Source organism: Lissotriton helveticus, chromosome 12 (assembly GCF_964261635.1).
Source record: "Lissotriton helveticus chromosome 12, aLisHel1.1, whole genome shotgun sequence".
Lineage (NCBI taxonomy): Eukaryota > Metazoa > Chordata > Amphibia > Caudata > Salamandridae > Lissotriton > Lissotriton helveticus.
In genome coordinates, this window is record NC_136073.1 from 310,394,100 (window position 1) to 310,411,851 (window position 17,752).

Below are 17,752 nucleotides of genomic sequence, written 5' to 3' on the forward strand. Positions count from 1 at the left end.
TTGCCTCTTAATGTTCATTACTGACCTTTATTCTACCTCTTACTGTTTGTTTCTCACCTTTATTCTGCTTCTTTCTGCTCATTTCTGACCTTTATTTTGCCTCTTTGCCCAGGACCGTGGAGGGAGCCTCAAGAACTCGCGGTCCCCGCCAGCTCCCCGCCTCCTGCAGGAGCCGGCATTGCTACTGCATGGAGGGAGCTGCTGGAAAGGCCTCTATCTTGCCTCTTTCTACTCATTCTGTCCATTATATTGCCTCATTCTGCTCACTCCTGACCTTTATTTTGCATCTTACTACTAGTTTCTGACCTCTATTCTGCCTTTTGCTATTGGTTTCTTACCTCTATTCTGCCTCCTTTTTCTCCCTTCTGACTTTTTTTCTGCCTCTTTCTGCTCATTTCTCACCTTTCTTTGCATCTTTCTGCTCATTGCTGACCTTTACTTTGCCTCTTTCTGCTTGTTTCTCAACTGTATTTTGCCTATTTCTGCTCATTGCTGACCATTATTTTGCCTGTTTCTGCACATTTCTCACCTTTATTTTGCCTCTTTTGGCTCATTTCTGGCCTTAGGTCTGCCTCTTTCTGCTCCCTTTTGATCTTTACTCTGCTTCTTTCTGCTCATTTCAAACTTTTATTTCGCCACTTTCTGCTCATTAGTAATCATTATTTTGCCTCCTCTGCTCTTTTCACACCTTTATTTTGCTTCTTGCTGCTTGTTTCTGACCTTTATTCTGCCTCTTTCTGCTAATTGCTGACCTTTATTCTGCTTTTTGATGCTCGTTTCTGACCTCTATTTTGCCTCTTTCTGCTCATTTCTGACCTTTATTCTTCCCTTTCTGCTCGTTTCTCACCTTTATTTTGCTTCTTTATGCTTATTTCAGACTTTTATTTAGCCTCTTTCTGCTTGTTTCTCATCTGTAGTTTGCTTCTTTTTGCTCATTGCTGACTTTTATTTTGCCTTTTGCTGATCGTTTTTCACCTTTATTTTGCATCTTGGTGCTGGTGTCTGACCTCTATTTTTCCTCTTTCTGCTGGTTTCTCGCCTTCATTTTGCTTCTTTCTGATAATTTCTCACCTTTATTTTGCTTCTTTCTGCTCTTTTCTCACCTTTATTCTGCCTCTTTCTGCTCCCTTCTGACCTTTATTCTGCCAATTGCTGCTTGTCTCTCACTTTTATTTTGCCTCTTAATGCTCGTTGCTGACATTTATTCTACCTCTTAATGTTTGTTTCTCACCTTTATTGTGCCTCTTCCTGCTCATTTTGGAACTTTATTTTGCCTCTTTGCCCGGGAATGTAGAGGGAGCCTCAAGGGCCTTGTGGTCCCAGCCAGCTCCCCACCTCCTGCAGGAGCCAGGATTGCTGCTGGATGGAGGGAGCTGCTGCAAAGGCAGCTCCCACCGTGCAGGAGCAATCGTTTCATCTCTTTCTTTGCCCACATGTCTGCGGGCAGTGAAAGAGATAAAACTTCTGCTTCCAGCAGGCGAGAGCACTTTGACAGCTACCACCCACTGAAAGCACAGCAAAAGCAAACAGCTATGTCCCGGGTGGTGGGCACCCTGGGTGGTGGTACTTTCCAGGGCCATGGATGGCTCTAGTAGAGTAGCCTTCCTCCTTTGATTTTCAAGGGAATGCCCCGGGGAGGTGGTAGTCCCTGGGGGAAAAAATGGCTGGGGGGGCTGCGGATCCCCTGCTTCTAAAAAAAAAGAAAGTCCTGGGGAGGTGGTGGCCCCAGGAGTCCGCGCAGCCTCTGCTCCATATTTAACCTAGACCCGTAGAGGTGGTGGTACCCCAGGGGGGTCTGTAAGGCCCTCCATTTCTTTGTATTTAGTCCCAGGGAGGTGGTGGTCCCTGGGGCATAATTAAGCCCAAGGAGTGGGTCTCCGTGCGCCCCTCTCTTTATAAAAAACAAAAAACCCTGCATGCCACCGGGAGTTGGCCCACCCTGGGGCTATATTGTAAACGAGCACGGGCGACAGGTGCTTGTTTTTTTCCAATGTTGCCACTGATTTGCTGCTCCATCATGTTCCCATTGCAAAATTATTTTTATAAAGTGCTTTTTGGCCCTATCAGTGTCACAGGGGGACCCCAGGACCACAGTTAGGGTTAGTTAGTATGTCACTAGCCACCTCTGACAATATCCATAAAAGGAAGCAGACAAGAAACTAAGGAGGGACCATGCAGGACAAGTCAGCAGAAATAGAGCCTGGGGTAAAAAAACATTGGGTTTAGGGGGGGTGGTTGCTCTTCCTGGGGCAAAGGTATTAATAAAAAAGATAGGTCACAGGTAGGAGCTGGAGCTTCACTTGCAGGGATTAGGTTCTGGCTGTGAATTTACAAAAAAGCATTATTATTGTACAGGAAATGTTGCATTATACCCACAGGCACAAACAATAAACTTCAAAAGAAGATGACCCAAGATACCTCAGAATTAATATCCACAGACAATCACATTTATCATTTGAAAGAAAGTCTAGAAAATGCAGTTTCATTTGTCTCCTTAAGAAAGTAGAAAATAACCATTTATATTCAAAGGTGATTGCTTTTGTATGCAGTTCTAATACTGCCTTCTCATTGTTTTCTCATTTCAGGTGTTGGACTATAATCCGATTCTGGGCTCCTTCCTGATTGGTTCATGCATCATTTTCATGACATTCGTCGTGCTGAATCTATTTATTTCAGTCATTCTTGTCGCTTTCAGTGAGGAACAAAAGAATTATCAGGTAATAGTGCCAAATCAATTACTCTGGTGTTGGTGGTATGGACAATTGATTTTAAATCTTCTTCTCTCAACAACTTTAACGTTTCTTCTAAGAACCCTGGATCACGGCTGGTGGGGGGGGGGTAATGGAAGAATCTGTTCAGTTAAAAACCTGGATCTTCTGCTTACTTTTAATATGTTCAAAGTGAGCTGGATACAGAAAACTCTTTATTGCTGACTTCCCCACTCACCAATATTGTCTGAATATGTGCTATTACAAGAGGGCCAATATAGCATGCTTGTTCAGGGAGCCAGCAAGCTTACTCATCTCATCCATCTATCTAGATTTCTAAATAAATGGCCCTCACACCCAAGGGTATAATTTGCATGTTAGTTGTGTAACAGTTGCCCCATCATGTGCATTACAGACTCAACCCCCAACCCATATAGAAAGGTTTGATGCATAATCATTCTCCTTCACCACATTACTTACAATGAGAGTCCCCACTGCAAACCCAAATGCACATCTCTGATCCAAATAATCTTCTCCTCTCTTAATACTCTTCCTGCTCATTGGGAATCCACCTCATTATCTTCTTACTACTTGCCAGAGTGGCAGTTGTCTATCTATTGTTGATGTTGATCATGGAAATTATGAATGTGCTTAATAGTAAGAATGAGCAAGCGAGATGGTCAGTACCAGTCAAATACACAAATAGAAGGAGTGAGAGGAAATGAAGAGCTCTCCAATGCTTCCTCCATAACTATCACTATCATGTAAAAGGCACTGTGAAGCAAAAGCAACCAGTTCTTGCTTGTATAAGGTGTACGTCCACATCCTTCTGGGGAGATAGAATAGCCATCCGCCACAATTTGTAGCATGATTCATCCTTGGGCCTGTCTTTATCTCACCAATTGTCATATCACGTGGGCTGAACCGAAATATTATGTGAGCTCTTGAATAACATGTGGGTATTTGAGTTAGATGTATGAGAAGCTATAACATTGTCTTGGATTAACCATATTGTCTCATCATCCTTAAAGTTTCAGTCAACCTGAAACTTTAAGGATGAGGGGACAATGAGATCCCTTGAACATCCACACTGTTTAACATAGTCAGATTAACCAATAGGAAATAAAAAAAATATTGGTAATGCAAACCACCCTGATTGGTGAGGAGGGCCCAGGGAACTATGACTGCAGTAGAAATTGATCACCATTGAACTCATTGAATACTCCAAAATGGATGGAATCAGAAATAGCAATAGAGGCACTGGAGGTGTCAAGCGTCCAACTGAATGGACTAGCTGTGCTTCTCAGCACTGAAGATCCGCTGCGAAAGATTTGCCTAATCAAAATAAAGCTATTTCATCCCTTAACATTCATTTTCTTAGCCTCGGGACACTTACACATGCAGAACAGAACCAGTCATTCCTCCCAGCAGTGCACATCTAAGGGTGGAAAAATGTGCAGCAGACAAGCTCTTATTAGTGCTTATGACTCTCTAAGGAGACATTTCTTGAAGTGAGCAAAAATGTTGAGTTTCTATGGCTGAATACTTTTACCTTCAAGGAGATGATAACATGACATGTGTATTTGTAAAGCGCATGTTCCCCCTTGGGTATCTTGGTGTTAAATAACAGATGTTTATTGATACTAAAATCAATGGTATTCATTTTATCGACCTCAGATGGATAAAAGGCTGAGTGGACCAACCAGGATTTGAACCTGTGATCATGAGGTCGAACACAGGCCCCTGCAGTGGCAGCATTAGTCCACTGAGCCACTAGACCTGGCTCCACTACCTTTATACGAATCAAGTTATCGTGACTACAAGGTCTGGCTGTGCATTCCATGTTCTTTTAACTGTTCGAAGAACAACCCATCACCAAATTAATTTGGAAAGAACTCAAAAGAGGATGCTGATATTTGATAATTATTCCCTTCTTTTGGATGCTCTGTTCACCCATGTCACTTACCAAAAGCCATGTGTGTATTTAGTAATTAGAATTAGAATCACTCCTCAGCTTGCCTCAATGCTGTCCTTCAAGATAACTTGCGGCTCTTGATGTTTCAAGTCAAGGCCTTTAGAAAAGATAACTATCCAGCCATGATTCCACTGAATTGCCTGACATTGAGATTGGACCTCCCGTTTCCAAGAGTCTGAGGCCTGTTGACAGAGGCTGTGGTGTATAAGAGGTTTCATGTGCAAACTGGAGCAAGAGACTGTGACAATGTTACCCAGAGGTTGATGTCCATGATGTGCTGGAGGACCCTTCACCAATAGAAGAGCCCTCAGGTCAGACTGGGGCCTGATAGCTGTATCGAGAGGAAATAATACCCTGCAATCCTCATTGCTAAAACTGACATTTAGACTCCAGTACTCTGGATGTATCCAGGTGACTGGTTAAGTCTTCTTACCATGCAGAAACTCCACAGGACATCGCTAACTCAGGAAGGTCTTGAAACATGGCCAGCTTGTCCGATGGAGAATGAGGCAGCCAACCATCCATTTATTGGTGGCTCTTGGCCTTCTCAAATGCAGTAGGCTTCTCCAACAAGTAGCTCATGAGCTACTGGTAGCTCTCTGGCTATCTGTAAGTAGCTCTCATGTGTCCAGTCCAGCATACTAAATTAGAAGCTTTGATTGACTGAATTCATATATTTATACTAACATTGAAAGTGTAGATTAGAGATGAAAATGTGTGTATTTTCAGAACTGAAAGACTGATATTTGAATTTCCAAAATATATATAAAGCTGATATCTGAATGACAAATCATGTGGCATTAGGGAGGCTTATTTTAAATATTATTACATTGGTGCCAGGGGCATTTAAGCTATGGCTGTTATGCATTATTCGCGAAAAGGCATTCTGAAATTGCAAAGCCCTTTTTTACAATACTGCTGGCAATCCTGCCAGACGCAGAGGTGATCACTGCTGGTAATTTTACATAGGGTAATCACTAACGTAATCTTGTCTGATGTAACCACTATTACAGCACAAATTATATTAGTAGCTCGGGATAATTCATATTGATCATAAGTAGCTCTTATTACAGACAGGTTGGAGGCCCCTATTGGCACCTTGATTTTGTTGAACATACATAATGAAGACTTGAGTTCGAACCAGAAACTCAAAATTGATTTGAGTTGCTCTCCCTGACGAAAATCTATGTTATGTTTAGGTTAATGGGAAAGTGAAGCTAAGCATCTAATATTTTGATCAACGATAACATTTATTATCATTAGCGGACTTTTAAAATGAATACATTGCATCCTGGATGAGATTGAGTCAATTACCTCATTGATCTTGTTTCGGTTGATCACTAGTCTAAAAGTCCCCCAAACACCTCCCTGACAAGAAACTGAAAAGAATAAAAATAACGGGGCTTATTTACAAGCAACTTGCACCACCGGTGCTTCACTTTTTCCCATATTAAAAATGACTCGCCGGCGGGGCAAGGGGCTTGTAAATAAGCTGCAGTGTATTTGTTTTCTCGCTGGGACAGGATGATCGTCCCTTTTTTCAGTAGGATTTCAAGGTGGGATTGAACTGATCTATTTATTTCCCTTCTCCTAGAGATTAATATTCTCGCTTTTCTTGCATTTTAGGAAATGTGCATTAAAGAGTTTTAGAGGGGTGAAAATTATCCATTTTGGTGCAAGAGAGGATTAAAATTGAGAATGGGTCACCTCGTTTCGAACCCATATTTTTTTTGGACGATAGGACCTTTGCGACGTTACAAATTAAGTAATATCTGTCACTTTAAGAGGGTGTCGATGGCATTTTGCTCCTTCCCCCATCAACAATGATCTACCTGGGGGAGGGGGGGCGGAGCTTTCTCCCTTCCCAGTGGCAAGAGCTCAAGGACATATAGGCCTGTATTAGCAAACTGTGTGTACAGTACTGCACACTGCACACATGTTGATTTAGCAAAAAAGATTGTGTGTTTGCAAGCACATTAGGTCAGCAGCATTGGTCGAAACATTGTAAAACTAAAGAATATTTTAAGGGGGAGATTGAAATGTCAGTTACATGCTGTTTGCTGCTGACAATGCATTTAGTCATCTTTAAATCCTGCTCCAAAGTCAGTCAGTGAGAAATAAAGAGAAATAATCCAAAGAGAGATGGAGGCAAAAGTAAAAGAAAGGGAAATAGGGTAGGAGAGATGCAAAAAAAGAGCTGGATTGAGAAAGATTTGCATGAAGGCGGGGTATTAATATACTATGGAAGAACTAGATTTGCTCCTTTTGCTTTAGTTACAAAAGGTCATCAAAAAAAATAACCCAAGTGAACGGTAAGGGCGAGAGGGGGAACAGACATAACTCGGTGACTGGACTCGTAGGGCCTCTTGCCGCACCGAAACTTCACTTTTTTGACATTCGGTGGTGCAGTGTACCTCAGCATATTTACAAGGCCACATAAAGTCACTTTACATGGCTTTTCATTTCCTGGGGCTTCCAAGGGTGTTCCCAGACAACACCCATGGAATCTGACACATTCCCAGATTTATGAGAAATCGTAAACCAGGGAATGCGTAAGAATCTAACGCCAACCAAGGGGTGGCATTAGGGAGGCGCAGCGAGGAGAAATGTTTTAATTTATATACTTTTTTTCTTTTTCTAGCAGCACACATAGAAAGAGGAAATCGCCTGAATTGATTGATTTTGTGCAGGAAGGTGACCCTTCCTGCACAGAATCAATCAGCCCCGCAATGCAGGCACCCTTACACCATGGTGCAAGGGTGCCTGCATTGGCGCACAGCAGCTCATTGTGTGCCGGCGCTGGGGAAAAAGATAGGAATGCACCATATCTTATAGATACAGCACATTCCTGCCCTTTTCTTTTGACATAGGGCAGAGCAGCTAAATTCCTTGCGGCACTGATCTACGGCAAAACCTCATAAATGTGTCCCGGAATGAGAACTTTCTAGCCCCTTGGTGACTCCGGTGCAACTGTCTTAGTGGATCAATGTTGTGTATGTTATGTGTAATGAGTCATACAATACTACACACATTGTAACCTGAGGGATTTGTCTGCGGTCAGATGCCTTGTGCTGTCAAATCTGTGTATAAAAGGGGGTGGTGATGGACGGAGCATCTGAATCAATCAAACACTCACACCCAGTCAAAAGATCTGGGTTTAATCCATCACCGTTCTTTAGCCCACTCTGCCACCCCAGTTCAGACATGGCTATATGCAAATCAGTCTGACCCTGTGCCTCATGGGAACAGTCCAGCCCGAACTGCCAAGCCATGCCTTCCCTGGACCGGAAACAAGATTCCGAGGACCGGTTTCTGGCATTCCAGCCGTCTTCAGCCCGGCTTGCTTGAATCCAGTGGCAAAGTGAGCAAGGGACTCACGTCTGAGCATACCCTGCCACACTTATGGCGACCAAAGCGGTACAAAAGGGGGTGGTGATGGACGGAGCATCTGAATCAATCAAACACTCACACCCAGTCAAAAGATCTGGGTTTGATCCATCACCGTTCTTTAGCCCACTCTGCCACCCCAGTTCAGACATGGCTATATGCAAATCAGTCTGACCCTGTGTCTCATGGGAACAGTCCAGCCCGAACTGCCAAGCCATGCCTTCCCTGGACCGGAAACAAATCTGTGTAGCCTGAGAGACCGTTCTTAAATTCTGTGACCTTAAGGATAGCTCTGCTGCCTAAAGTCAAATCCTCTACTGATGAGTCAGCGTTTCTCCCTAAGTGTTTGAGCACGTCACAATCCTGAAACATGAGAGATAGCTTCAATGTCCTCAGGTTAAGGCCTATTTCACCTGGGAGAAGCTATAACCTGAGGATGTGTGTAACTTGTCTAATAGTATCCTTGAGTGAGTCCAGAACTTGTAAATTATGACTATATTCATCAGCTGTTTGAAACATTTAAGGTGTGTGCGAACCCCCCACACACACACTCACCTTCATGCCAACAGCACACTGTTTTAAATATCAGAACACCTTTCCTCCTCACTTTAAAAATATTTGGTTCACGCTTGTACAAAAAGATTCTTGGAGGAGAAGCCTGAACTTCCCTGGTAAAGTTGTTCTTAATTTTGTTACAAAGAATCGTGATGGAAATACCCCTGTGAACCTCTGCCACTGAGAGGTCTAGATTTTTTACATAAGCAGCGAGCTGTGAAACTTACAGGAAGCACGTCTGATGCTCTGGGAAACCTTGCAAGAAGCACAGAGACCTAGCAAGAAGCATGGATACCTTGCAAGAAGCATGTCTGATGCTGTGAGAGACCTTGCAACTAGCACGTCTGATGCTGGGGGACACCTTCCAAGAAGCACGTCTGATGCTGATGGAGACCTTGCAAGAAGCATGTCTCGTGCTGTGGGAGACCTTGCAAGAAGCAGGTCTGATGCTGTGGGAGACCTTGCAATAAGCCGGTCTCATGCTGTGGGAGACCTTACAAGAAGCACGGAGACCTTGCAAGAAGCACTTCTGATGCTGTTGGAGACCTTGCAAGAAGCAGGTCTCATGCTGTGGGAGACCTTGCAAGAAGCACATCTGATGCTGTGGGAGACCTTGCAAGACGCAGGTCTCATGCTGTGGGAGACCTTGCAAGAAGCACATCTGATGCTGTGGGAGACCTTGCAAGAAGCATGTCTCATGCTGTGGGAGACCTTGCAAGAAGCGTGTCTCATGCTGTGAGAGACCTTGTAAGAAGCGTGTCTCATGCTGTGGGAGACCTGGCAAGAAGCATGTCTCGTGCTGTGGGAGACCTTGCAAGAAGCATGTCTCGTGCTGTGGGAGACCTTGTAAGAAGTGTGTCTCATGCTGTGGGAGACCTTGCAAGAAGCGCGTCTCATGCTGTGGGAGACCTTGCAAGAGGCATGTCTCATGCTGTGGGAGACCTTGCAAGAAGCATGTCTCGTGCTGTGGGAGACCTTGTAAGAAGTGTGTCTCATGCTGTGGGAGACCTTGCAAGAAGCATGTCTCATGCTGTGGGAGACCTTGCAAGAAGCATGTCTCGTGCTGTGGGAGACCTTGCAAGAAGCATGTCTCGTGCTGTGGGAGACCTTGCAAGAAGTATGTCTCGTGCTGTGGGAGACCTTGCAAGAAGCATGTCTCGTGCTGTGGGAGACTTTGCAAGAAGCATGTCTCATGCTGTGGGAGACCTTGCAAGAAGCATGTCTCGTGCTGTGGGAGACCTTGCAAGAAGTGTGTCTCATGCTGTGGGAGACCTTGCAAGAAGCATGTCTCATGCTGTGGGAGACCTTGCAAGAAGCATGTCTCGTGCTGTGGGAGACCTTGCAAGAAGCATGTCTCGTGCTGTGGGAGACCTTGCAAGAAGTATGTCTCGTGCTGTGGGAGACCTTGCAAGAAGCATGTCTCGTGCTGTGGGAGACTTTGCAAGAAGCATGTCTCATGCTGTGGGAGACCTTGCAAGAGGCATGTCTCATGCTGTGGGAGACCTTGTAAGAATCGTGTCTCGTGCTGTGGGAGACCTTGCAAGAAGCATGTCTCATGCTGTGGGAGACCTTGCAAGAGGCACGTCTCATGCTGTGGGAGACCTTGTAAGAATCGTGTCTCGTGCTGTGGGAGACCTTGCAAGAAGCATGTCTCATGCTGTGGGAGACCTTGCAAGAAGCCGGTCTCATGCTGTGGGAGACCTTGCAAGAAGCATGTCTCATGCTGTGGGAGACCTTGCAAGAAGCATGTCTCGTGCTGTGGGAGACCTTGTAAGAAGCATGTCCCGTGCTGTGGGAGACCTTGCAAGAAGCATGTCTCGTGCTGTGGGAGACCTTGCAAGAAGCATGTCTCATGCTGTGGGAGACCTTGCAAGAAGCATGTCTTGTGCTGTGGGAGACCTTGCAAGAAGCATGTCTCATGCTGGGGGAGACCTTGCAAGAAGCATGTCTCATGCTGTGGGAGACCTTGCAAGAAGCATGTCTCGTGCTGTGGGAGACTTGCAAGAAGCATGTCTCGTGCTGTGGGAGACCTTGCAAGAAGCATGTCTCGTGCTGTGGGAGAGCTTGCAAGAAGCATGTCTCATGCTGTGGGAAACCTTGCAAGAAGCATGTCTCGTGCTGTGGGAGACCTTGCAAGAAGCATGTCTCATGCTGTGGGAGACCTTGCAAGAAGCATGTCTCATGCTGTGGGAGACCTTGCAAGAAGCATGTCTCATGCTGTGGGAGTCAATAAAGTTGTGTTTGCAGAACGCTGCAAGTACATCCCCATTTGAGGCACTCCGTTATGGGTCACAAAAAATGTGATTCAATGTTCGATTGCGAATATCATTTATTGAAGTTCAATAAATTTTTCTCATGATATAATACCGAACTCTTACTTCATAGTTACTGGAAGCGCGCAACAACGCTATCTGCCGGTGTTCATAGTCTTGGAGATTATATCCAAGAAAGAAGGCATTGATAACACCAAAACATTGTTAAAGAGAGAACTTGAATGGATTTATTTACTACAAACATTGAAGCCTCATGGGCTTAATGACCGCACTGAATATAGTTGTTACCTTTAAATTATCCATGATGTACTGTTTAACTGTTTTACTGTTTCCTTGTACTACATTTATTCCGCATGCACCCTGTTCCCAACCCCATGTGCACCCGTTTTTTGTCATACTTCACGTTAGTCCACGAGTCATTCCAAGATGGCCGACGCATTCTCTTTGCATGAGTCCATCATCACTTTTCATTTAGTTAACATAAGTAACAGTTGTTTGCACTAGTAATCGAGACAGCGAGCGGACCACCGGCAGATAGCGTCGTTGCGCGCTTCCAGTAACTATGAAGTAAGAGTTCGGTATTATATCAAGTAACCGGTAACTTGTGTTCAACTTAATCTTCACTGGCGGTAACCTTTATCTCACATACCCTTTACCCTCACATTAGTATCGAGCACTTTATTATTTAGTCAACCGAACCCATGCACCCATAGCACTTGTATATTCCCCCACCCGTCCACACCATCGAGTCCCTCACACCCGTTTTTGTTTTCTTCCTCCTCAGCTCTCCGTGACCAAGGGCACCCATGCCCGAAATGCATTGGAGCTTAAAGTTCATACGTTAACGTTGTCTTCTGATATGTTGTCAATATCAGCTTAAAAATTCCAGAAGGAATAACATGGATTGAACTTCAATAAATGATATTCGCAATCGAACATTGAATCACATTTTTTGTGACCCATAACGGAGTGCCTCAAATGGGGATGTACTTGCAGCGTTCTGCAAACACAACTTTATTGATATCTACTGGTGTTTAGACGGACAACACCACCCTTTGGGGAGCACCCAGAATTTTGTAGTTTCTTTCCTGAACTAATCCATCAAAAGCTGTGCACCCTCCCACCTTCACTGTTTGTCATGCTGTGGGAGACCTTGCAAGAAGCATGTCTCGTGCTGTGGGAGACCTTGCAAGAAGCATGTCTCATGCTGTGGGAGACCTTGCAAGAAGCATGTCTCATGCTGTGGGAGACCTTGCAAGAAGCATGTCTCGTGCTGTGGGAGACCTTGCAAGAAGCATGTCTCGTGCTGTGGGAGACCTTGCAAGAAGCATGTCTCATGCTGTGGGAGACCTTGCAAGAAGCATGTCTCATGCTGTGGGAGACCTTGCGAAGCATGTCTCATGCTGTGGGAGACCTTGCAAGAAGCATGTCTCGTGCTGTGGGAGACCTTGTAAGAAGCATGTCTCGTGCTGTGGGAGACCTTGCAAGAAGCATGTCCCGTGCTGTGGGAGACCTTGCAAGAAGCATGTCTCGTGCTGTGGGAGACCTTGCAAGAAGCATGTCTCGTGCTGTGGGAGACCTTGCAAGAAGCATGTCTCGTGCTGTGGGAGACCTTGCAAGAAGCATGTCTTGTGCTGTGGGAGACCTTGCAAGAAGCATGTCTCGTGCTGTGGGAGACCTTGCAAGAAGCATGTCTCGTGCTGTGGGAGACCTTGCAAGAAGCATGTCTCGTGCTGTGGGAGACCTTGCAAGAAGCATGTCTCATGCTGTGGGAGACCTTGCAAGAAGCATGTCTCATGCTGTGGGAGACCTTGCAAGAAGCATGTCCCGTGCTGTGGGAGACCTTGCAAGAAGCATGTCTCGTGCTGTGGGAGACCTTGCAAGAAGCATGTCTCGTGCTGTGGGAGACCTTGTAAGAAGCGTGTCTCATGCTGTGGGAGACTTTGCAAGAAGCATGTCTCGTGCTGTGGGAGACCTTGCAAGAAGCATGTCTCATGCTGTGGGAGACCTTGCGAAGCATGTCTCATGCTGTGGGAGACCTTGCAAGAAGCATGTCTCGTGCTGTGGGAGACCTTGTAAGAAGCATGTCTCGTGCTGTGGGAGACCTTGCAAGAAGCATGTCCCGTGCTGTGGGAGACCTTGCAAGAAGCATGTCTCGTGCTGTGGGAGACCTTGCAAGAAGCATGTCTCGTGCTGTGAGAGACCTTGCAAGAAGCATGTCTCGTGCTGTGGGAGACCTTGCAAGAAGCATGTCTCGTGCTGTGGGAGACCTTGCAAGAAGCATGTCTCGTGCTGTGGGAGACCTTGCAAGAAGCATGTCTCGTGCTGTGGGAGACCTTGCAAGAAGCATGTCTCGTGCTGTGGGAGACCTTGCAAGAAGCATGTCTCGTGCTGTGGGAGACCTTGCAAGAAGCATGTCTCATGCTGTGGGAGACCTTGCAAGAAGCATGTCTCATGCTGTGGGAGACCTTGCAAGAAGCATGTCCCGTGCTGTGGGAGACCTTGCAAGAAGCATGTCTCGTGCTGTGGGAGACCTTGCAAGAAGCATGTCTCATGCTGTGGGAGACCTTGCAAGAAGCATGTCTCATGCTGTGGGAGACCTTGCAAGAAGCATGTCTCATGCTGTGGGAGACCTTGCAAGAAGCATGTCTCGTGCTGTGGGAGACCTTGCAAGAAGCATGTCTCGTGCTGTGGGAGACCTTGTAAGAAGCATGTCTCATGCTGTGGGAGACGGTTGGGCATCCCATGGAGTACACAGATGAGCTTGCTTCAGAAGATCACAAAGTTAAGTAACCCATAGCCAAAATAGGATGGAAGAAGCAAAACAAGCTCCCCAGAAAGCGACGTTTCAAGGAACCAGCCATCTGTACAGGCAAAGGAGGAAGATAGGGAGGAAAGTAAGAGCTACTTTTATCCTCCCAGTGGGCAGAGTTCAAAGGGTAAGCAATTTCAATACCAGTGAGTCTGTTTTATGACCAATTCGCTGCGTTAGGTAAGGACTGGGGCAAAGAAGCCGGGTGAATTAGTGATGGTCCACGTCAGTTTCCACTGGTTAATCACAATGTAACTAAACCTTTACAAATAACAATATATCTAGTGAGTTGAAGATATCTAAAATTAAAAAAACATTGAAAAAGCCAAATCTGTCATTAGGCATGCGCTGATGGCCAACAATGGAGGCATATATAGGCAAGATAAATGTTCACACACATCCATACATCTTAAATGCACGGACCGGCCCACATGCTCGTCCAGACAAAACTACAGGTGCACAGACAACACTGTGAACTTATTATATGTTTTGTTGTGTGCATTTTACAAATAACTAAAGTAAACTATGTTACTTGATAGCGCATCTTTCAGATACATCTGTAAAATAGGGCCAGCTAGACGACAAAAGTAAGTGTCAACAGTCATAGCCTGCCATCTCTGGAAACTGGAAAACAAAATGAATGGCCACCATTAACAATACACAGACCTTAGGTTTGTTTAGAACATCTGCTTTTCGGCTTTTCTGTGTTCTGCAGTATAAAACCACTTTCCTAATTTGTGTTCCTGAAGGACTTTTGACTTTCAATGCTGATAAAATAACTCAGTGCCTTAAAGCATCTGTCACTGATATCTCTTTCAAACGTCCACGTTACGGGTTCGAATCCCTGCAGGATAAAGTGATCCCTGTCTGTCTGGGCAATTTGGGTTATTTCCTGTTCTTTGTATCCCCAGTACTATGGCAGCAAGCAGTGTAATATTTTAAAGGTTGGCGTTATTTAAAATAGTTCTCGACCTTAAATGAGGGGAGAAGTTCTATGTTTCATAATTTAGCAATTATAACTAAAGAAGATATTCTGAAGTAACCTGGGACTCCAGGTCTCGGAAACGCCAGTCCCCTCTTCATGGGCTGAATCTCCTGGTGGAGTGAATTCCACCCTTCTGATGACTGTTGATGACACACTCTCCAGAGTCCCCAAAATGCACGCTATCCCTATGGCATTTGTTGCCAGCTCAGGGGCATATCATCAAGGGGCGACAATAGTATTATCACGGCTTTAGAGCCCGTTTTCGGGAGAAAAGCGGCGATAATATAATCGCATTATCATCAAGGACATGCTGCTAGCGTGTGATTCCTTGACTCGTCGCCCGTTTTTCACACACCTCGCTTCGCAGCGATAATGAGATGCAAAGGAGGCGTGACTTTGAAAAGAACATGAGATAATATCGCGAAGGCAGCTTCGCGATATTATCAAGGAGGGTTAGCGATATATAAAATCGCATTAAGTATGCCTTAACGTAGGAATTTAACGTCTGTTACATTTCTGACTAAGGCATACCTAACATGGGGGGTGGATTGTGTGGCTAAGACCACAGGCCCTATCATCTAGGATATTGCCGTTTTCCACCATGGAAAACGGCGATATCCCCACTATCTCTGGAATTTTTATCACCTCGGTGATGCGCGTTGTTGATAACTTGCTAACCGGGCAATAAATTCCAGAGATAGCCCGTGATAAATATGCAAGCCTAAGCGGGCTTTGCGATATTTATCGCTGGCCCTTGATAATATACCCCTTAGTTTGTGAAAGATAGGAATCCATAGGAATGCCAGGCAGGTCCTGATATTCTGCCGTGTAACCCTGTTGTTTTATTATGATCACAAACTTTCAATAAAACTGGATTTCCAAAAGGCATGGTGCCACTTCTAAACTGCACACCAAGCAATACAACGGCGAATTAACAAGGGTCGATGAAATGAGGAGAGCGTTTTGAACATCAGCCATATTAAGAAAGAAATATTAAACGTGCCAATCCTTACAATTACTGCTTTGTATACCGAAAATGGCATATTTTTTCAAGTCAGAAAAAGGCTATACAATACAAGGGAATCAGATTTGAGAGCCTCTGCATACCTTCTACCCATGTGGAGTCAAATCAGTGCTACATCAATGACAAGGCTTATGTCTTTGTGCAATGGCAAAACTCCATGCATCTTGAATGACAGTTACAGTCAGCCAGTAGGTAATGAAGGTGAAGAATGATGCAGCCACTAATGGCTGAAGGGTGCTGAGCAAAAGGCCATTCTCTGTAGAGCAGGGGTCTTCAAACTGGGGAGGAGGAGGGGGCCTATGGGGGCCCTAAGTGATCCCAGGGGCTCCAGGCTTTGGCCAAAAGAATCATTATGCTCTCTAATGGGTCATCACTAACATCGTTTGTCATTTGTTTCCTAATCTGGGGGTATGTCTCAGAAAAGAAGGGACTCCAGATATTATTCAAAAACCTCAGCCACACACTGAGCATACTTTTAATAGGTACAATTTAATAGAATAATTGTGGAAAATTCTGAGGGGGGCCCGATGATTTTTTTCCACCTGGGGGGTTGGGCACGGCATTGAAAAGTTTGAAGACCACTGCTGTAGAGAGTGCGTGGGCTCTACAAGGGAGCTAAAGCTGCCAGATGTGTAAATCAGAGCCGCGTACAGATATGTAAAGGATGGACCCTCTGCAGGTAACCCGCTGTACATCTAACAATAAGACTAATTATTGTTTAAATTACGAAGGGAAACCGTCACAATAAAAATATGAATTTGAAGGGAACTTATCCGTCTAATGTTGTCACTCTTCTTTTTCCAGGCCTCTGAAGAGGAAGAGATTGTCGATCTGATGTTAATGAAGATCTTCAGCTTCTTTGGGGTTAAATATAAGAAGGAAGTAGTTCCAAAAACTGAGAACAAACCCAAAGACCAATCCAGTGACTCAAGCAAATGACAGATGTTTATATAGAGAGAGCTATGTCCATTTAAATGATCATTTCATTCCAGCTCATGTGAGGAAAAGAAGCAGTTGTAATGTTTTTGTGTGTGCTATTGTTAGTTATGTGTTCAGCTGTGTCTGCCTTTTTTCAGTGAAAGGGTGTAAAAAGCAGAATATTCAGTTTATCACTTTTGTTATTATGGAAGTACTACAATCACGATTTTAAAACTGATGTCATTCAAGCAGATTCTCTACCTTGCATCTTTTGTTCCCTGCAATATACATAGTGAATATCCTGTTGTCATAAACAAATATAAATTGTCATCAGAGGTAAACTATGATGTTGTGGTGTTTTTAAAATATTTCAAGAGTGGGTGGGACGGGGAATAGCATCATAAGTCCACCTCTCAATTAAATTAAATTTTTCACTTTACTAATTCACCACTAGTCCTTTATGGATTCCGGAGTAGCGTGCTACTCGCCGAAAAAGCCATTCAACACCCCTCAAGGGGTAGCAAGCACTATATAAATGCATATCTTTTGCCCTCTTCTATCCCTCCACTATCCTTCTGAATCCAAATAATTGACTAACGGATGTATGACATCACAACGCATGCTTTTACTCCGCATGCCATTACAACGCAGTTTTTACAACGCAAGTCGTTACAACGACTTGCGTTGGGGGGCGCTGGATAGTGGAATAGTTTAATTTTCTATTCCAACTCCAGTTCCCGGGGATAGTAGGGAAGGTGTTGGATAGAAAATTAAACTATTCCCTATCCTACAGCGCCCTCCAGCGCAAGTCGTTGTAACGACTTCCGTTGTTATAGCTGCGTCGTAATGGTAGTGCGGGGTAAAAGTTGCGTTGTAAAGGATGTTCCCCTTGACTAACATATCCACCACTCAAATTACTTTCATATTTCACTATACCAATTCACCACTAATCCTTTATGGGTTCCGGAGTAGCGCGCTACATGCCAGAAAAGCGTTATGATGCTTTGTCAGGGGTAGCAAGCGTATATAAATGCAATTACAATTACATTAATCTCATAGTCAGCTCCTTTAGAAGTATTGACATGCAGAAAGCATGGAAAGTGGTGCAGTCCAGT

General features: G+C 44.6%; 1 protein-coding gene across 1 annotated transcript in view; it reads left to right on the forward strand.

The window, feature by feature from the left end:
- The window catches only part of LOC144798021 (polycystin-1-like protein 2), an 849,694-nt gene extending 832,713 nt beyond the window's left edge, over window positions 1-16,981 (forward strand). The window contains exons 42-43 of the mRNA XM_078668807.1: window positions 2,586-2,717; window positions 16,524-16,981. Of these exons, the coding sequence (XP_078524933.1) occupies window positions 2,586-2,717; window positions 16,524-16,658 (267 nt within the window). The 3' untranslated portion in view covers window positions 16,659-16,981. The remainder of the gene's footprint in view (window positions 1-2,585; window positions 2,718-16,523) is intronic.
- Window positions 16,982-17,752: the final 771 nt, after the last annotated feature.